This window comes from Apis mellifera, linkage group LG11 (assembly GCF_003254395.2).
Source record: "Apis mellifera strain DH4 linkage group LG11, Amel_HAv3.1, whole genome shotgun sequence".
Lineage (NCBI taxonomy): Eukaryota > Metazoa > Arthropoda > Insecta > Hymenoptera > Apidae > Apis > Apis mellifera.
Genome location: NC_037648.1, coordinates 14,964,843 through 14,985,463, shown reverse-complemented (window position 1 = coordinate 14,985,463; position 20,621 = coordinate 14,964,843). Strand labels below are relative to the sequence as shown.

The window sequence follows — 20,621 nt, the reverse complement described above, 5'->3', positions numbered from 1 at the left end:
TATATAGTTCCATTTAAAAAAACATATTTAATGTTCTATGTACTCAATTACGAAAAAAAATAATATATATCAAATAATATCTTCTTCGAAATTCTTTAATTTTTATCTGAAATATTTTTCAAAATATTTGAGAATGAATTTCATTAAAATCATTATTTGAGAAATAATCAAAATAATTCTATTTATATACTTTATGGTATATTTGTATTTAATTATTAATGGTTAGAAAAAAAGAGTATTGAGATGTTCTATATAATATCGATATAAAATATCAAATTTTAACTTTAATTATTTTATGGTTCTTTGAAATATATTTATTTTCAAACATAATATAATAATTTTATAATTATTATAAAGATTTAATTAAATAAAATTTTACTTATAAAGATATAAAATTTTGAAGATATTTTTATAAAATTTGTTAAAAAAATTTCAATAATTTTAAAATTCATAATTAAGTGTGAATATTTAATATAATTCAATATTGATCTAAATCTTTTTGCAATTTTTATTAAATTATATAAAAATATCGTAATATATTGGAAGAATTAAAATTTATTCTTTAATTTGTTAATGAAAATATTAAAATGAATATAATGTTATATTTTATTTTTTCATAATATAAATATATAATTTAAAAAACAATTATTTGCAATTTCAATTATTTAAATTAGCAAATACAAATTGCATCATCTTTTCATGTCTATAGATAATAACCAATCAGTAACCGATTTTGATGTATAAATTATATATAACTTCTATATATTTTACGATATGTACATTATAATACACATTTTAATTTGCAGCAGTGGCACTATTACATTCAATTAATAATTTTACTGTAATTTTTATAATTATATAAAATTAAAATAAATACATTTATATTTTATCATACAAATATCATACATTTCAATTTTCCGAATTATTTTCAAATAATTGCCGTTCCATTGTATTTCTAATTAATCAATTATTATTAAATATTAAATAATATATTAAATAATATAAAATCTTGTAAAATCTCTAAAACTTTTAATACATACTGTGTAAGTATTAATAAACATATATTTATTTCTTATATATTATTAAAAAATATATCTTTTTTTATTTTAATTTTATTTCAGATTAATTTATTTAATATTAATTAATAAAATGGATCTTTTAACTATAATTGGAATGTTAATTACAATTTATTTTCTTATTTATATTATATTGCCTTGGTTTTTGGATTGTGATTTCTGCCTTGCCTTTTATGAAAAATTTGGCAAACCTATAAGTATTGATATATATTATATATTATATATTATATATTATATATTATATATTATAATAAAAGACAATGATTCTTGTACATATAATATTATTGAAACATTTTTATTCTTAAATATTTAATATTTTTCTGATAGATTCTTTAGAAGGAAAAGTAGTATGGATAACAGGAGCATCGAGTGGAATTGGAGAAAATCTTGCATATGTATTAGCAAAGGCTGGATGTAAATTAATTTTATCATCACGAACAGAAACAAAATTGGAAAAAGTAAAAACTAATTGTTTACAAAGTAAAATATTTATATAATATTTATATATAAAATATTTTTATTAATTATTATCATATTTTTACTTAAGTTTTTATCATTTTATTATTTATTTATTTTTAGAGAATAAAAATTTGAAAAGTTCAGACATTGAAGTGCTAGTTTTGGATATTCTTGACATAAATAAACATGAATTAGTTTTCAATAGTATTATTGCTAAGTTTGGCAAAGTAAATATATACATATATATATATATATATATATATATATATAAATTAAGTATTTTTCAAAATGAAAATTTATTATTAAATTTTAATTATGTTTTAATTTAATTTTAGTTGGATATACTTGTAAATAATGCAGGACGATCTCAAAGAGCAAAATGGGAGAATATTGAATTATCTGTTGATAAAGAATTGTTTGATTTAAATGTGTTTTCAACAATAGCTTTAAGTAGATTAGTAGCAAAATATTTTTTTCAAATGAATGAAGGTCATTTTGTAATTAATTCAAGTATTGCTGGTGTTACAGCAGTACCATTTTCTGCTACATATTGTGCATCAAAATCTTCTTTACATGTAAATATTTTAATTTCAAACGATATAAATATTAATTCTTTAATTGTCAAAAATATATATTATTTTTATATATTTTGAAGGCATATTTTGAATCTTTATCTATAGAGAAAATAAATAAAAATATATCTATTACCATAGTATGTCCAGGACCAGTAGAAACTAACTTTTTAGCAGAATCATTTACAGAAAAATCTGGTGAAGTATGTTTAATTTGAATTTTATCTTTATGTATATCTTATATATTTGTATTCATAATTTTTTATATGTTTCACACAAATATATTATTTTAATAATATTATAGAAATATATAGTAAATCAAGAAGAAAAACCAACACATAGAATGACTGCTGAACGTTGTGCTACATTGATAGGAATCGCAATAGCAAATAAGTTGTCTGTAGTGTGGATTTGCAAGTCAATTATACTTCAAATGGTGTATTTACGAATATATTATCCAAATGTAGGAACATGGTACGTTGGTAAAGATTTATCAAAATTTTAATTAAAATATTTTATAAAATTATTTTATATTTTAGGATAATTAAACAATTGGGAAAAAATTTTTTGCATTATTTACGTGATAACAAAAGCAATATTGAAAACAAAAAATAAATATTTTTTTATAATATCTATTAATATTTTATAATAAAAATTATAATAAAATGATTATATAAATTCAAAATTATTATACATATTATATAGATATTCAGTATATTATGAAATAAAATTATTATATAAATTAAAATCAAAGTAAAATTATACTCAATATTTTTTTATTTTATTAATATGATTATATTTGATTTATTTTATAATAATAAATATGATAAATTTATTTATCGTATTCTTATATTTATACATTATTCTTTCATTATATTTATATTCTTTACATTATTCTAATAAAGATTATATTATGCTTCATTTCTTCTAAGCATTTCGTTTCTATATTTCTTACCTTTTATTATTGCATTCTTAAATAACTTACAGTAAAGTTCTATAGCACAAGGTGTATCATCATTTCCAGGAACAGGATATGTTATAAGTTTAGGATCACAGTTTGTATCTACTATACCAACTGATGGAATACACATTTTGGCAGCATGTACCACTGCTGTATGTTGTTTAACAACAGATTCCATAGTATTTAAAAATATACATAAATCTGGCAACCTAGTAACTATTCCAAATTCTTGTACAGCATTAGTAAATGTTCCAAGATTCCATTTTCTAGTATGAGCATATTCTTGACATTCCTTTGCAGTATTTTCTACAAGATAAGAAATTTGAGGATTTTTTGCTATGAATAAAATTATTCCATTTTTGAAAGCTATATGAGCTGTGAAATTTAATGCCTGTCGTAATAATTCAGCACTTTTATCTAAATCAATTATTAAATGACCTAATCTAGATCCAAATATAAAAGGTCTCATATGATCATTTAAAGATCCTTCTTTATGACCAAAATGTACTTTTGCATCAAATAAATCTTTAATAGTAAACATATTATAAACATGAAAAAAATCTGGATGATTTAATGGATCTATTTTTTCTAAATCATCTGAAATTAAAATATTACAGATTTATATTTTATTTATAAAAAATAAAATATCAATAAAATAATAAAAATAAATATTAAAATATTTTTACCATTTGAAATTTCTTGTTTTGGTTCAGCTGATGTTGATAATTTATATTTCGGAAGATATACGAAAAATGATCGCAAAATACTCGATTCTCCGTATACTACAAAAAATGTATTTCATATTTAAATATATTTAAGAAAATATTAAAAAAGAAAAATGTGAATAAATAAAAATATTTACATTTAGATGAGAATGTTCGTGTAATATTAGAAATCATCTTGATTTTCTTAATTAAAAAAATAATTGTATTATTCGAATTCTCCTATGTAATAGGTTAGGATTGCTTTTTAATAATGTTATTTTATTGTGTTAAAGAATGTTAAATATTAAATTTATTTTTTTTAAAATGTAAAATAAATATTAACACTGCAATATCATATATTTCAGTATACGTTTTTTCATTATAATTTCGGTACATATATAAATATATTTATATGATATGAGTAGTTATAGTATATAACAATAATATCTCTGAAAATAAAGTATTGCATAATTTAAATAGTTAATGATTTTTTTTTTACATGTTTAAATATAAAAATATAATAAAATATATATTTTATTTAATTTTTTCATAAAAAATTGAAATAAATTAAATAGATTTAATAAATTAATAATAAAATAAAATAAATAAATAAAGAATAAGAAAAATATTATAATAATGTATATATTATAATAATGTATTAATACATTTTATTTTAACTTTAAAATTATTTATAGCTTAAAATGAAAAGAATATAATACCATAATATATTAATTTAATTTCTTTTAATAAAATATCTTTTTAATAAATAAAAAATAATATAGATTTTTAAAATGCAGAAAAAATATTTAATAAAAGAAAAGAAGAATAGAATAGATTAAAATTATATAAATTTTTTAATTTTTTATTTTTACATAATGTTTTCTAAAAAGAGAACTATTTATAAAGTAAAATAGATTCAAATAATTTTAATATTTATTATTTATTAAAAAGTTACATAACTTAAATAAATCAATATATATTATTAAGTTTTATTTTATATTAAACGAATATAAATAAAACATACTTATAAAAAATATAAAAAAAATCTTTTTCGTTTTATAAAATTGTTGTTTCGATATAACATAAAATTCTATAAGATGGTAAATCTATACTGTATTTCATCCATGCTATTGTTGTGTAAAACATTTAATAATATTAATATATAATATATCAATGATGAAATTTTTGAAAGAATTTTATATAACATAAATTTCATATAAATAGACAAAAATACAAATATTTATTTAAATAAGTGTTTTAAATATTTTCAGTAAGATATCGATAATATTAATATATTTCTGTGTTTCTTTTGATTGAGTGAAAAGTTATATATAATTTTCGATAAATATTCTATAAATTATATTATATTCAATATATTTTTATCTATAAATTTATATTTATATATTTGTCATATAAATTGCATAATTTTGCGATGAAAATGAGTGACGAGGAAGATTGGGATGTAGAACAACATAAGACAGAACATGAATGTGATGAACATTGGGAACTTAAACGCAAATTTCTTTTAGCACATAAAAATAAATTTCCAGAAGACGAACTTGTTTGTTTAGCTCAAGTATTTACGAACGTCGAATTACTTGGCTGCAGGTAATTTAATATTTATAATCTTTTTATATTTAATACATTTAGTTTGTTTTACAATATGTTTATATATATTTATTTTTAATATTTAATTTAGATATCCTAAAGAGACAATGCAGTTAGTTGCAGAATTAGCTCAAGATATTGTTAGTGAATACAGAGAAAAACAAAAGACTAAGTTACAAAGAACATTTGTAAAAGCTTCCGATGCTGCTAGTTCAAAGGTTAAAGGTATATCTAAGAACTGTGAGTTCTATTATATGTTAAATAATTATAAAAAGGAAAAATTGTAAGAAAAGAAATATTTCAATTTTAAATACATACTTTTAAAGAATATATTTTTAGGAAGTATTGCCCCAACATCAAATAATATAGTTGAATCATCAATGCAATCACAATCTATAAAATCATTTTATGACACATCTCACAAAGTACTTGCAAAACGAAGAAAATTAGAAAAATCAATATTACCATTTGGTAATATTGTTATAATAGAAAGACCTGGAGATATACCACAAAATATACTTGTTCATGCAATTAATGCATCAGGAGGAAATTTAGAATGGAAATTTGATAAAATTGGAGATTCTTGGTATACATAATATTTTTTTTTTTTATTTTTCTTTTTTCTCAGAATTATTTATTTTTATCTTTCTTTTACAGTAAATGCAATATTTTTGTTAATTCGAAGTTATTAGCAGAAGCTTGTAGTTCTAATCAAAAATTAGCAAAGAAAGAAGCATCTGTTATCGGATTACATGAACTACAAAAATATTATTATACAATTAAGGTTTGCAATAAAGTTTTTTCCTCATTTTCATATATATATTAAATTTTTAACTTAAAGTTTTATTTTAATAAATTTGATTAGATTAAGCATAATATAAATAGGAATGCCAATGTAATTGCAACAACAATGATAAAAAATATATCAAAAGATAATTATATTTCTGATGACAATATTGGAAGAAAGTTAATGAGATTAATGGGTTGGAGTGGTGGTGGTCTTGGTAAATCACAACAAGGAATAATAGAACCCATCATGTAAGCATAACTTATTTTACTTTGTGAAATGAATAATTATTTATTTATATATTAATTATATATTTAGGATTAAGCATCAAATTAGTAAAGAAGGTTTAGGATTAAAGTCAAATTTTTGCTCTACGAATGACTTAAAATTTAAATGTAATGACATTATGAGGAAGTATCTCACAGGTGATATGAGAAATGATTTAATATTTTCTACTGATTTTACAAATGATGAAAGAGCAATAATCCATCAGTAGGTATTTTGTTAATAAAAATTTTCAAAAAATAAATAATTCATTGAATTAAAATATAAAAAAAGATATTCAATATATCTTTCAATATATCTTTTAATTTTTTTTAGGGTGGCAAGACAACTGGGTTTAAAATCACATAGTTATGGTCCTAAAAATCAGCGAACATTAGTAGTTTCTCGAAAAATAGATGTTCAAGATTTAGTTGAAGAATTAAAAAGTCTTGGAGGAGTTACTAATAAATACGAATTAATCGAACCAACTGAACAGTAAAAAGAATAATACAATTATTTTTGTATGCATAAAAATTGTAAATTTTTTGCCAAGATATAATAGCAATTGCAATGTGCACAAATTTTATGAAAATTAAATTAAGATATATAATATAAATAATAATTTAAAATATACATTATCTCAATTTTACTGTTATATTTGATTTTTATTATGTAAGTTATTTTATATTCTCTATTAGAATATAAAATAAAATAAATTAAATTTAAAATATTAAAGCATTATTCTTTTTATAATTTTCTTTTAGTTTTAAAACAAAATTTTTCGCTATTATGTAATTCTATGAAATTCTAATTTTCTTTTTGAAAAAAAGTTGCAGTGTATCTTTTTTTTGAAAAAAAGTTCCTTGCGCTAATTTTTATTTTCATCGAGTAGAAAGAAAAAGAAATTTTTAAAACAAATGTAGAACATTTAATGATTACAATAATTACGAAAAATGTGTATGTATATATATTATATATATATATACATATATATATTATATATATATATACACACACCATATATATGGTCAGGTAATTTCAATTTCGTAAAATAAAACTGAAGAAACATTTATTTAATGATATTCGCGCGTTGAACTTATTTCCAAGAACATTGTATTTTGTTTTAGTTGATAGAAGTACAAAATTTTAAGAAGCAAGATTGCTTACAAATGTACGGGTACGTCGCAGTTGCCGTATAATAAGAATGCTTTGGCAGTAGAACAATCAGAAGTTGAAAGTAATATAGATACAATGGTGTGTTATTTTTTTATTACATTACCACACTATTTAAATCTTGATAACTAAGATAATTAAAAGTGCTTATACGTAATATATATACGCTGTACACCTCATCAATTGACAGAAATATCTGATAATGCTCGTACACGCTGTAATAGATTTTATATAATAAAAAAAAAAATTATTTTTTAAATATTTAATACAAATTGAAAATTGAATTTTTTTTTATTTTATTTCAAATAATAATCCTTTTAGTTGAATGCTATGGACGGATTATATAGATGTTCTATTACAATTGTTATAATTTTTATAATGCTTTATTAAATAAAATAAATTACACATTCAACTAAAATTATTGTTTTTTACTTTAATTTCTGTCTTTATGATATATATCTTGTACAGTGTATTAATTAATTAAAAATATCATAGATGCTAAGATAACAAATATATCTTATAATTCTTATAATATATAATTAATATTATATTATAATTCTTATAATATATAATTAATAAAAGAAATGATAAATTGATTTTAATTTAAATGGAATTAAAAAAAAGGACGATTATTTATAATAAAGATTAAAAAAAAAAAAAAACATGCGGCGTATACAAGCATCTTAGAATCTGTCGTTTGAAAACAATGAAAATGTACTGCGCCGCACATTTTACGCGTCTAGATTCATTTTAATTGCCACCAGAGATGAATGATATATTATCTTAAATATAACACATCAAAATTGGGGATAAAGGAGAAAAGTGGAAGAAGATGAGGAGTAGATTAAAAAGAATCAAGACGTTTTCGAGGCGGAGATTCGGTTCGTCTTAATCCTTTAAAAAGAAAAAGCTTTTCTTAAAGCTTACACGAATTTCCCTCGGGATTCTGTCTTCGGTCCAGGCCCTACATTGAACCGTAATTGACATCTAGAGGGAACATTACATCTCTTTCTTTTTGCCATTTTTTCTTCACTTTTGTTTTATATATCAAAATAATATATTTTCTATCTGATAAAAGTGACTCCTCTGTTGATATGTAATTATATATGTATAGACTTATTTATTATTAATTAGAAGATATATCATTGATTGACTAGAAGATATTACGCTTAATAAATAGAGATACACTTCATCATATATTGAAGTCTCTCTAAAGCAGAGTTGATTGTTTGTTCTCCATTTTGCATTTGATATAATTAATATAGTTTATTATAGTTTCCAAATTTGTAAACTTTGTGAAAACTATGAACATTCTCTAACTTTTAAAGATTAAAATGGAGAACCAACTGCTAGAGAGAGTATTCGACACTCATCTCCAAATTAGATTAAATTATTGATATGTATTTATATTGATATGTTATGTTGCATTATCATAATGAAAATATTAATACATTATAGCATTATATACTTGCTTTTTCATTGTCATTATCATTGTTACCATCGTCTTCTTAAGTAAAGAACATATACCCTGAAGGAACGCGATACTATGCTCGATTTGTACCTGCTTCACTTCTCATGTTTAAAATAGACATATGTATATATGTTTTTTATATACATATACGTATATAAGTATGTACGTATACGTAAATGTATATTTGCATTTATATATATATATATATATATATATATATATATATATATATATATAAATGATTCGTATATTTATATTGGACTAAAGTTAATCAGTTGCATAGCAAGGAATTTAAACTATATAAATAATCTTGCTACAATGTGTTTCAAATTTAAATTAACAAAAAAGTAAACAAAAAATTATATAAATTAATTGAAATATTCTTTTTATCCTCTTGCGTATCGTATTTTTTTCTTACTTAAATAAAAATTTGTACGTTCCAATAATATTTTAGTGAAAACAATTATATTGTAGAATGATCGATCCAAAGATTTTCCGATTATTGAAGACTTGCATTGATCTTTTTATGTTAAAGAATATAATGAATAACGAAAGAATATATCAAGGTAAGTCTTTTACAAAATATTACAATTAAATTATAACGAGCAGTTTGACGAGAAGGAACTACATGAATCTGGTTTATCTACGTATTTCTGTTTGATGTGTATCGAGGAATATGAGTATTTCGTTCAAAAAAACAAAAAAAAACAAAAATAGCTGCAATCTATACAACAATGGATATTTATAGATTCTAAATATTCTTTGATCATTTTATCTTGTGTTTTAAATATTAAAATAATTTTTTTTTAAACATATAGTGGAAGAAGACTTATCTGATTGTCTTTCACTTATTTAATTGTAGATAATTGTATATTTTTATGATATTTCATGAAATATGTTTAATCTAAATTAAATATTAGTCAACGAAATATTGATGTAAAATCTAGAAACAATTCAACTTCGATACGACGAGAAACTGAAATTCGTAGAAGGACCTTTACATACGGTACTGTACCAGCAGTAATTATTTAGTTTTACAAGCATGTAAAAGTGCAATAGATGATGTATAAGTGTATATATGTATATATACTTATATATACTATATACGTATATATATGTATATTGTATACAATAATTCTGTAATGAGAAACACATGCAGTATTCAATGTTTGAACTGCAAGATAGATTCTTACTTACACATAAATTTACATATGCACGTGTTTTCGAATATTACGAATATTAAAAATTATAGAAAAACCAAAGCACAGCTTCGGTAATATAATAAAATACGAGTAGAATGGGAGTCCGATCATAATAAAATTTAATTCAACATCAAATATTGATATATTTACGCTTTTTATACGCTGCATCAAGCACTAATTTAAAAAAACGAAAAGAGATCAATAAATAATGAATGACTTAAATAACTTTGATTTATGAATTAAAATTACTAAAATTAAATCAATGAATTCAATCTAAATATAATATTTCTTTCAATTTTTATCTAAAATTATTAATTAAAATATATAAATATTAAAATGAGAAGAACATATGTATTAATAAAAATAATTTATTCAATAAAAGATTCTTTCTTTTCGTATGTGTTTCTAATGATTGCATGTTACTGTGATTATACGTTAGTGTTAATCACAGAAAAACTTAACTTAACAGTGTTAATTAATATATTGATCATAAATTATATTATAATTAATATATATATTCGTAGTTTGATTTCAGTTGAATATTCCAGTAAAATATAATTAATCAATTAAATAATTATAACTACATATAATTGTTCATCTTTATCAAAAAATTTTCATCAATTATGTTTTCTATTTTTACAAAATTCCGATTTTCAAAATGTCTAATATCACAAAATATAATTTTTTATTGAAGTAAATGACATGCCTATTGCAGCGCGAAAGTGAATGATGATGTAAAGACAGAGCATGTATACAAGCATTAACCTTGACATTTAGAAAAAGTTTAAACATCCAGTACTCCCATACCTCTCGATAGCAATAGATATATCTCTCAATTTATCTCGGTACTCGCTCGATGTGTTTTTTTTTTAAAAGCAAACAGTGATAAGAAAACATCGAAGGGAGCGAAAAGGAAAGTAGAAATGAGGAAAAAGAAAGAGTAATAAAATGAAGAAAAGAGAGGCGGTGATCATTTTGCAAAAATTAGTGAAAGAATCTTCCAACAATCTTTCTAGAAATATGTTAGTGCGATTATAACACGATACAGTCAACGTATATACGTTATAGCCCCTACGTTTAAAAAAAAGCTTGTTCAGTCGAGAAAACCAGTTTTCACGAGCTTTTCAAGGAAAAATTTCACATCTCCCAATTCAGAATCTTTAATACCTATTGATTTCAACATGCCTAGATCGCCATTTTCCACTGCCATAAATACGGAGCGCAAATGTTCCAAATCTGTGCGTAACAAATGCAAGGCTGCACCAAAATCCTCGATCGTCTGAGATTCTGGAGGAATTACAATTAATTCTTTTAAGATTTAATGTTATTTATTATATATATATATATATATATATATATATATATATATATACATATATTTATTACGTCTATTATTCAAATAAATATATATAATAATTTACTTATAAAAATTTTTATCTATTTATTATGAATGTTTTCAAAGATTGATCTATCTTTAAAGAAAATTGTAATAATTACCGGAAAGCGCTATAGCAACTGTATTCACTCCACCAAGAGGCTTTAAAGTATCCCGCGCTTTAGTCCCGAACAATTTTTCAAGATAGTTTGGACCATGACTTGCTAACAATGACTGCAGAAAACTAGCAGTTTCCTCTACTGGTGGTCGTTTTGCTAAAATAAATAATAAAACATTTTAATCAAATTAAATACTCATATAAAAATATCTTATAATTATTTAATTTAATATCAATATTATTTTATATACCATTTTTGATATATTATAAGAATAAAAATTATTGTTATTTATATTTATTAAAATAATCAATTTCTACTTATACATGTTATAAATAAAGAATGGGGAATCAATGTTACAATATATAAATAAATATATCAATCTAGTGATTTTAATCAGTTAAAACAACTAAACAGTAGTTATTGATAAGCATAAATCAGATATGCCTAAAACTCGATATATTTATTGCGTAATGTAAAAACTTTCTCGAAATCTATTCCAATTCAACTTATTTCAATTTTCAATTTCAATTTTGATATATTTCATTGAATTAATTTTTTATTTATATAATCAAAGAATTAATTTTATGAATTTATAAGAATTATTTTGTATTATTTTATATTTAATAAGAATAAGAGTATATTATTATTATAAAAAAAAAGAGTCTAGAAATAAATCCAAAAACTAAGTTTTATTATAAAGAATAATAATAATTAATAAATAAAGAAGAAATAATAAAATTAATTAAAGGAAATTAGAAAATTTTACCAGCTGTGCATAATCGCGAATCTTCATCATATCCATCTTGACAATCGGGAGCTCCGTCACACAGATATTGAATCGAAATGCATGTATCGTCTCCTGGACATTTGAATGGCTCATATGGACGACAAGCATCTCCTATAATAATAATATTGATGATAATGATGATGATGATGATAAAAAATGATGATAAAATAACAAATTTTATTAACTTTCATCATTATTTTATATAATTAATTTATTTTAAATAATAAATATAAATAATAAATAATAAATAAAAATTTTTTGATAATATATAATACTGTGTGCACAAAATGTATACATAGATATATGTACCATATACATCTCCATTTCATGTGCGTATTGAATATATATATCATATATCATAGCGTATATAAAAGGTATAGCACGCGTATATAAAAGGTATATATATATATATATTCAATGAAACTTATTTATTAAGTTATAAGCAATTTAAATTTGATGAAGCAAAATGGGAATAAAATGTGACAACAATGTAAGCAAAAATGTTTTATTCTATTTTTATTTTATTTTCAATTATTTCAATTATTTATAACTTAATAAATAAACTTCAAATAATATTTTTATATAAAATTTTATATTTATTTTGGCTTCTCGAATCGATTCTCCAAAGATAAGATTCTATATTATGAACTTTATCATCTTATATGATTATGAATATGTGCATTAACTTCGTAAATGATAATGCTCAAATTAGCATACGTAGCAATTAATTATTAATAGTTACATATGAAATTGATTGATGAATATTCTTAATTAAGCGTATCATCAATCATTTTCTCAATTAATTAATACGTATTTTAAAAACATTTAAATTCGCGGAATTATATAATTCGAGTCCTCTACAATTCGTAACTACGAGAAATTTCATGTTGTTTATTACTCAAAGGATTTACCATTGATAAAATAACATCTATTGCTGGCATAAATTATCACGTTGCATTGAATAAACTACAACGTCTGTATCACGAAGATAAATCGTGATATGTTTAATATACCACGTGGATTCAAATTGCCACTTCAATGATGTTATCTACCAACACAATGGATCATTATATCAAGATTAAAATTTACATGATGTATCATAAACTTTGGATAAAAATGATTTATCAACGAATATAAATAAAAAAAAAATATAAAAAAACATATTTTAAGAAAAATACTCTTGGATAAATGATATTTATTATGTGCATGTATACATCCATAAATTATTCCATATAATACTTTATCTATGCAAAATATAATTATATTATATTATTTAAAATATAATTATATTATTACTATCAAATGCAATTTTATAATCTAAATAATTTACAATTTAACAATAAGATGTATTAATTAAACTAATTGAGATTATATTCGTTTCCCATTGATTAAGTTTAAAACATGAATAAATACTTACCTGAACGTTTCGTGTTGAAATGACCATAAAATCGACTTAAGTCGATCGCCATGACAGCACGCGGAAAAAAAACGCAAGCACTTAGGGCGAGGCTAAGCGCAGCTACACTAGTGCAAAGTCTCTGAACCATTCTTAGTCAATAGATAATTAAATTAATCTTTCAAGAAGGCAAGTTTCACGCGCACTTCGCGATTTTCTTTAATTACAATATAAGAACATAGAACTATCTTCTATCAATAATATCAAAGAATATAATTTCGAGCTCTTTGAGTATTATATTATAGTGATAATTGCTGACACACTGTTTCTTTAAACAAATATACACTTATGGTTTCCTTGCTTCTACTTTTTCACTTTTATAATTTTTTTTTTCGTTTTCACAGCCACTTATCGTCTCCGTTTGACACAAAGTGGCTGACGCGTGACGCGAGTATACAAGCACTGTGAACACACCTGCGTACTTATCACATACTACATGTCAAATACGTAAAGACCCCACTCCTTTCAACCGAATGAGCTCAATAGTGGGAGATACGTAAAATGTATTTGACCAATCAGTCAGCAGGTCTTGTTGGCTACGGCCAATTAAAATTGGCGATATCAAACGTTCTACCCTGAAACACCCACGCGACCCTTTTCTACTACATCGCATCGATTTCAACCTCCTCATATTCGTACGTAAAGTTTGTTTATCATTATAACTCAAGCAGAATAGCATAAATACTTTTGGGAATTAAAATATATAAATTTCATGAAATTTTGAAGAATATTCTATTTAATCTATTTCTAAAAATTTAATCACGAACAAATTTTTCTTTCTTCATCCTTCATATCTCGAATTATTTCTTTATATATGAGTAGGGACAGATATTTTTATAAATTTTTTAAATCATATATAAATCAAATTTTTTAAAAATTTAAGAAAATAAAAAATAAAAATTTTAAAAGAGTGATTTGAATTATTTAATATTAAAATTGTAATAAATAATATATAAAATAATGACAAATAATAATAATAAAATAGGGAATCATTATTTAACTCTTTATTTATTTTTATAAATTTTATATATATATATACATATGTATATTATTCATATTATTGATAAAAAACTTATTAATATTAAAAATTTTAAGATAATGTTAATATTAAAAGACTATGTTTTTCGTTTAAATATATATTTGATTGTAAATGTAAATGTTTAAATATATATTTGATTGTAAAATTCTAAAAAATATATGTATAATATAATAAAATACAATATATTATTTTTATATCTCGCAATTATTTAATTTATAATTAAATCATAATTATTTTTGTAAGAAAAATTTAATAATTTTTCAGTTTAAAAGAAATTTTAAATAAAAAAATATTATAATTTTATATTAAAATTATCATAAATTAATATTCATTAAAATAAATATTATAATTTATAATAATTTATAAATTTTATGAAAATTATAAATTTGAATATAAATAGAAAATGTTAAATAAATAATTCTTAACATATATTATAAGATTATTGATTTTTCCTAGGAAAATCATATTAATTTATTTATCTAGCAATTTAATAGATTTTTTATATTTAACTATTATTTTTTTGTTTAATAAGATTATAATTAAATAATATATACATATTTTATTTTTAAAAAATATAATAATAATATATATAAATAATTTAAAATTTTATTAAACATTTCTTCTATTTTAACATTTTTTTTATATAATAACAATATTAATTATTATATTTTTTATGAATATGTTAGAAATAAAAAAATATAATGAATCAAAAAATTAGCATTATTTGAAAATAATAGTAATATATATATATTATTTATTTATAAATCTTATCATTAATATTATAAATGATATAAAGCTATAACTCCCGCGGAAATTTCATATCGTACATAACCTGAAAAAAATATTGATACATATGTGATCTAAGCATCTATATAATGTTTCAGTAACAGATTTTATGTACTTACGAAATGGGGTTAATTAAATAATTACAAAGAAATGCAAATGTTAATTGATATATCAGTTGGATGGCTAGAAATAACAAGATATCGAGTTAATAGATGAAAATGTGTTGCGCCAAATTTTAAAGAAATTTACAGTATGGAAGATTTAAAATGTAAATTTTTCGGTCTTATTAATAAACAGGTAAATAAATATATAATAAATAATGTAATAATAAATGTAATTTTTTTTTTTTTTTATTATGCTTTAGGTTATGTTGTGATATTATTTTTATAATTTAGTTAATGTATTATAATAAATTTTAAATTGAACTTATAATTTAACTTAAATTTCATAAATTTTCTTTCAAATAACAATTCTTAAAATAATTTTCTTTTAAATAATATTTAAAGAAAAATTATTTTAAACAAAAATTAATATGATATATTATATTTTCTATTATTATTTAGAATGCAATCAAAATACCACTTATGGGTTTGCATCCAGATCTATTAAATCCATCAGAATCACAAAAATCAGATGAAATACAATCAGAAGCTGATCAATCAACAGAAAGTGAACCTATTCCTGATCAAGATATATTAGAATCTATAGAAGGAATTTATTTTAATACAGATCGTAATTTTGATCCTTGTAGACATGAATTGGAAAAACTACCAAAGGTATTGCAATCTAAAGATATTGAAAAATGCTACAAAAAACTGAAACAACAACATCAAGTTGTTTCAAAAAAAGTTTTACAACTTATTTTGCAAAAACAAAGTGCTTGTAACAAAGAATTTGCAAAAATTTTATTAATACAAGAACAGTTACAAGATGTATTAGAAATTTGTAGAATGGGAAGAGCAGATTTAAAATTAGCTGAAAGACAATTTACTACAGCTAGTTTAGGAATTTTAGCAAATTATCAAAAACGACAGATTGTAGAAGAATTGTTAAATAATTTAAATACCATAAAAACATTGGTAAATATTTTTTATTTTAATTTATATTTATTTTATAATTTATTAAAATAATAATAATTATTGTGATTTTTTCTAGCAACGTACAGGAGATAGATTGCAAGAATTACTAAATGAAAAGAATTATCCTAGAGCAATTTCATTGCTTTTAGAATGTCAAAGTGCAGCACAAACATATAAACATTTCCATTGCATTGCTGCTTTAAATGGAAAATTGCAGGATATTTTAGAACAAGCAGAAGAAGCATTGGATATTACATTGTCAAAGATGTGTACACAATTTGATGTAACAATATATACATCCATCCAAGAAGCTTATACTTTGTTAGGAAAAACTCAATCTGCAATGGATCAATTGCATATGCATTTCACTGCTGCAATTCACAATACTGCTTTTGCAGTTGTTCATTCATATGCAGGTGGAGATACAAAAAAACAATATAAACAACTTTGTCAATCAGTACCCCGTGAAAGTTGCATTATTTGTTTAACAGAATTATGTAAATCACTCTGGACAATATTAAGTTCTTATTATTTGATAGTAAATTGGCACAACACACAAAAAAATAAAATTGAACATAAAAGTGATATAAAAAATCTAGAAGAAAGTTTCAGCAAACAATATGTAAAACATAAATTAGAAAATAGTATGATTCGAGTATGGCACGACGTCGAAATGAAAATATCAATATTTTTAATGAATGCTGATTTGACTTATATTAAATTTGAACAATTTGTTCAAATTTTAGGAATAGTTAATAGGTAAATGTTTTATGTTTTTATATAAATTTAATTTAATTTAAATTATTATATTAATAAAAAATAATTACAGATTAATGGAAATTGGAGAAGAATTATGTGGTTTCAAATCAGAAAATTTGCAAGAATCTATAAGAAAACAATCATTATCATATTTTTCTCATTATCATGCATCAAGATTGGATGAACTTAGAATATTTTTAGAAAATGATGGTTGGGAACTGTGTCCTGTCAAATCGAATTTCGTAGCAACGCAACTACAAGAATTTAAAAGTTTAAAACCATCTTTAACTAGTTGTAAAGTATGGAATAATTTTGATAGTTCGAATGTTGGTGAAAATGATAGTACTATAAGTACAGAATGGATTCAAAAGTATTTGGAAGGAGGTGCATCTCCATTTTCTATAGGTTTAGATGATACAATGGATGAAGATATTTTAATAAGTAACGAAGTATGATATTTGGAATTTATGATATTTATAATTTATTCTTTTTATAATAATTGACAACAATATATATAATAATTTGTATTATATAGGATAATCCTCCAGCATATTTTTCTGATGAATCGGATGATGATATTCCAGATGAATTGAAACATGAATATGTCGATGATTCAGATAATATCAAAACAAATAAAAAAAAGTGTAAACTAAAACAATCAGGACCTATGGTTACAAATACGACACTAAGTATATTGCGAATTTGTGGAAAGTATTTACAAATGTCTAGATTATTACGATCAATTGCAGTCACTGTTATACAGAGTATGATACAGTTTTACGAATTATGTTTTTATACTGTACATTTATTTTTTACTTCAGACTTAGTAAGTTTTAGTAACTTATTTTATTAAGCAATTAATTATTTTCTATCGAGAAATTAATTTAAATATAAATAATATTAATAAATAATATTTCTTTTAACAGCAAATAAATAGTGATTCTTTGTATAGTCCAAAATTAAAGTTATCTTTAGCAAGAATTAAAGAAAATTTAATTATTTGTGAAAATGATACGGAAGATAATATTAAATTAAACTCTGATAAAGTGCGTCAGCCACAACTATCTTCCATTGTAAATTTATCACAACCAGAAAAACTTCATGGTTTGACGGAACGTATTGTAGGAGTGGAATCTTTAATATTTTTAGGCCAACAATATGAAAGTTTGAAAGCATATCTAGAACATCTTATTGGTGCTAGTCCACAACGCGGTTTTCTTCATCAATTTTATATGCAAACAATAGCATCAACTATAGATTTAAGGAAACCAGTATATATGGCTGTAGCATCCCAAACATTTGATGTTGCAAATATTTTAAATTTGATGAACAAAGTTAATTGGGAAGTGACTGATGTCATGTCCCAACATAGTAGATATATTGATGCATTACTTCAGGTATTTATTGTAACTATATAAGTAAATATTTTACTTTATTGAAAATTATCTTCTTATATTATTTTTTTTATCTTTATTTTTTTTTTTTTTTTTTTTTTTTTTTTAGGAAATATCTGTTTTAAATGAAAGATTAAAAAACATCGGGAGTTGTCTTCCTTTAGCAGATGATGTATATAATTCTATTTGGGAAAATGTAGCACATTTAATAACTCATACATTAGTAGAGGGGTATGTCATTTTATTATTTAGATCGCATTTATTCTTTTTTTATATTTATATTTTATCACAGATTTTCTAATGCTAAAAAATGTTCAAATGGTGGTAGAGCACTAATGCAACTTGACTTTACGCAATTAAAATCGAAATTTGAAATAACGACTTCTTTAAGACCAATGCCTCATAGAGAATATGTTGAATTATATATTAAAGCATATTATCTTCCAGAAAATAGTTTGGAGGAATGGATAAGAGATCACAAAGTATTTAAAATTATATTTACATAACACTTACATAATAATTATACTTTTACTTATTATTAATATTTTACAGGAATATTCTGTTAAACACTTAATTGGTTTAGTTTCTTCAGCTTGTCAAAACAATAAAAAAACTCGACAACGTTTAACTGCATTCATAGAAGAACAACGTCCTGCTAGATAGCATATCTATTATAATACGTCTCAAGATTATATCGAAATAGAAATTACATAAAGAATAAATTTTTAAAAAAAAATTTTAAAGAAAGAAAAAATATATTGTCTTCGTGTATGTATGTGTATATATATATACATACATACATGAAAATTTCTATTATTTATCACTAAAATAAGCAAATTCACTTGATAACACTTTAATTTTTGACTCTCTTATTTTTATATTTTATTTTCGTTTATTTAGTATATGAATTAGATTTATAGTTTTATAAAAACGTGTTGTAACATTAAAATATGTGATAAAATATGGAATTTTTCATTCTAGCAGTGATTTGTAATAGATGTTAATAAAATATGAATATATGTTAAAAGAATCTCATATTGAAGTTATAATTTTAATTGGATTTATAAAATATTATTAATTAATAATTATAGATTTGTCATACTTTTAAAATATTTAGAAAATTCATATTATCTATCTAAATTTATTACAATAACGAAATTATGAATAAAAATTATCTGCATTTTTAATTTCAAAAAAAATTTAAATGTTATTGAATCTGTTAATAAAAAGGATTATATTTCAAACAAATCTTTTTTTATTTTAACCATTATAAAAAAATAAAATATAAATAATTTGATTTCATATATATTTTATTTTCATAGTTCTTTTTATATTAGATATATAATAAAATATTTAAATATATATTGTTCCATATAAAAATTATAATTTTCATAAATTTATATTTTAATATCTTTGGGAGTGGAAAACTCATAGAATAAATAAAAATATAATCCATAATTAATAATAATAATAAATATTTGTATAATTATTTTTTGAAATTAGATGCAGTTATAAATATTCTTTTTAAAAATATAATTTATATTTTAAAA

General features: G+C 21.7%; 5 protein-coding genes across 5 annotated transcripts; 3 read left to right on the top strand and 2 right to left on the bottom strand.

The window, feature by feature from the left end:
• The first annotated feature begins 796 nt into the window (after positions 1–796).
• LOC411863 (dehydrogenase/reductase SDR family member 7) lies at positions 797–2,722 on the top strand. The gene is made up of 8 exons (XM_395330.6): positions 797–1,043; positions 1,122–1,273; positions 1,404–1,556; positions 1,656–1,762; positions 1,871–2,110; positions 2,191–2,310; positions 2,412–2,581; positions 2,647–2,722. Exons 2-8 carry the CDS (start codon positions 1,150–1,152, stop codon positions 2,720–2,722), a joined length of 990 nt encoding a protein of 329 aa, XP_395330.3. The 5' UTR covers positions 797–1,043; positions 1,122–1,149.
• A 144-nt stretch (positions 2,723–2,866) lies between these two features.
• Positions 2,867–4,241, bottom strand: LOC411862 (28S ribosomal protein S2, mitochondrial). The gene is made up of 3 exons (XM_395329.4): positions 3,931–4,241; positions 3,755–3,850; positions 2,867–3,665 (listed from the first exon to the last, which is right to left on the bottom strand). The coding sequence occupies exons 1-3, from the start codon at positions 3,965–3,967 to the stop codon at positions 3,019–3,021; spliced, it is 780 nt and encodes a 259-aa protein (XP_395329.2). The 5' UTR covers positions 3,968–4,241; the 3' UTR covers positions 2,867–3,018.
• A 758-nt stretch (positions 4,242–4,999) lies between these two features.
• LOC411861 (NF-kappa-B-repressing factor) lies at positions 5,000–7,069 on the top strand. Its single transcript, XM_395328.7, has 7 exons — positions 5,000–5,380; positions 5,472–5,605; positions 5,720–5,966; positions 6,038–6,164; positions 6,246–6,418; positions 6,486–6,659; positions 6,768–7,069. The coding sequence occupies exons 1-7, from the start codon at positions 5,205–5,207 to the stop codon at positions 6,928–6,930; spliced, it is 1,194 nt and encodes a 397-aa protein (XP_395328.3). The 5' UTR covers positions 5,000–5,204; the 3' UTR covers positions 6,931–7,069.
• Positions 7,070–10,627: 3,558 nt separating this feature from the next.
• On the bottom strand, positions 10,628–14,443 carry LOC409241 (prohormone-4). Its single transcript, XM_392764.7, has 4 exons — positions 13,976–14,443; positions 12,538–12,669; positions 11,775–11,927; positions 10,628–11,564 (listed from the first exon to the last, which is right to left on the bottom strand). The coding sequence occupies exons 1-4, from the start codon at positions 14,103–14,105 to the stop codon at positions 11,371–11,373; spliced, it is 609 nt and encodes a 202-aa protein (XP_392764.1). The 5' UTR covers positions 14,106–14,443; the 3' UTR covers positions 10,628–11,370.
• Positions 14,444–14,529: 86 nt separating this feature from the next.
• On the top strand, positions 14,530–19,786 carry LOC725781 (syndetin). Its single transcript, XM_001121588.5, has 10 exons — positions 14,530–14,649; positions 15,938–16,136; positions 16,403–16,918; positions 16,995–17,677; positions 17,748–18,126; positions 18,213–18,503; positions 18,604–19,074; positions 19,181–19,302; positions 19,364–19,553; positions 19,624–19,786. Exons 2-10 carry the CDS (start codon positions 16,092–16,094, stop codon positions 19,732–19,734), a joined length of 2,808 nt encoding a protein of 935 aa, XP_001121588.2. The 5' UTR covers positions 14,530–14,649; positions 15,938–16,091; the 3' UTR covers positions 19,735–19,786.
• Positions 19,787–20,621: the final 835 nt, after the last annotated feature.

Excerpts from the sequence above, each read along its gene's own strand:
- LOC411863 (XM_395330.6), top strand. The coding sequence starts at position 1,150 with ATGGATCTTTTAACTATAATTGGAATGTTAATTACAATTTATTTTCTT. Across the intron at positions 1,274-1,403 it reads AAAATTTGGCAAACCTATAA|ATTCTTTAGAAGGAAAAGTA; the intron begins GTATTGATATAT and ends TTTTTCTGATAG. Across the intron at positions 2,582-2,646 it reads TATCCAAATGTAGGAACATG|GATAATTAAACAATTGGGAA; the intron begins GTACGTTGGTAA and ends TTTATATTTTAG.
- LOC411862 (XM_395329.4), bottom strand. The coding sequence starts at position 3,967 with ATGATTTCTAATATTACACGAACATTCTCATCTAAAT. Across the intron at positions 3,851-3,930 it reads ACGAACATTCTCATCTAAAT|TATACGGAGAATCGAGTATT; the intron begins GTAAATATTTTT and ends CATTTTTTGTAG. Across the intron at positions 3,666-3,754 it reads AAAACAAGAAATTTCAAATG|ATGATTTAGAAAAAATAGAT; the intron begins GTAAAAATATTT and ends TTTTAATTTCAG.
- LOC411861 (XM_395328.7), top strand. The coding sequence starts at position 5,205 with ATGAAAATGAGTGACGAGGAAGATTGGGATGTAGAACAACATAAGACA. Across the intron at positions 6,165-6,245 it reads AATATTATTATACAATTAAG|ATTAAGCATAATATAAATAG; the intron begins GTTTGCAATAAA and ends AAATTTGATTAG. Across the intron at positions 6,660-6,767 it reads GAAAGAGCAATAATCCATCA|GGTGGCAAGACAACTGGGTT; the intron begins GTAGGTATTTTG and ends AATTTTTTTTAG.
- LOC409241 (XM_392764.7), bottom strand. The coding sequence starts at position 14,105 with ATGGTTCAGAGACTTTGCACTAGTGTAGCTGCGCTTAGCCTCGCCCTA. Across the intron at positions 12,670-13,975 it reads TTTCAACACGAAACGTTCAG|GAGATGCTTGTCGTCCATAT; the intron begins GTAAGTATTTAT and ends TTATTATTATAG. Across the intron at positions 11,928-12,537 it reads TTCGCGATTATGCACAGCTG|CAAAACGACCACCAGTAGAG; the intron begins GTAAAATTTTCT and ends TATTTATTTTAG.
- LOC725781 (XM_001121588.5), top strand. The coding sequence starts at position 16,092 with ATGGAAGATTTAAAATGTAAATTTTTCGGTCTTATTAATAAACAG. Across the intron at positions 19,303-19,363 it reads ACTCATACATTAGTAGAGGG|ATTTTCTAATGCTAAAAAAT; the intron begins GTATGTCATTTT and ends ATTTTATCACAG. Across the intron at positions 19,554-19,623 it reads AATGGATAAGAGATCACAAA|GAATATTCTGTTAAACACTT; the intron begins GTATTTAAAATT and ends AATATTTTACAG.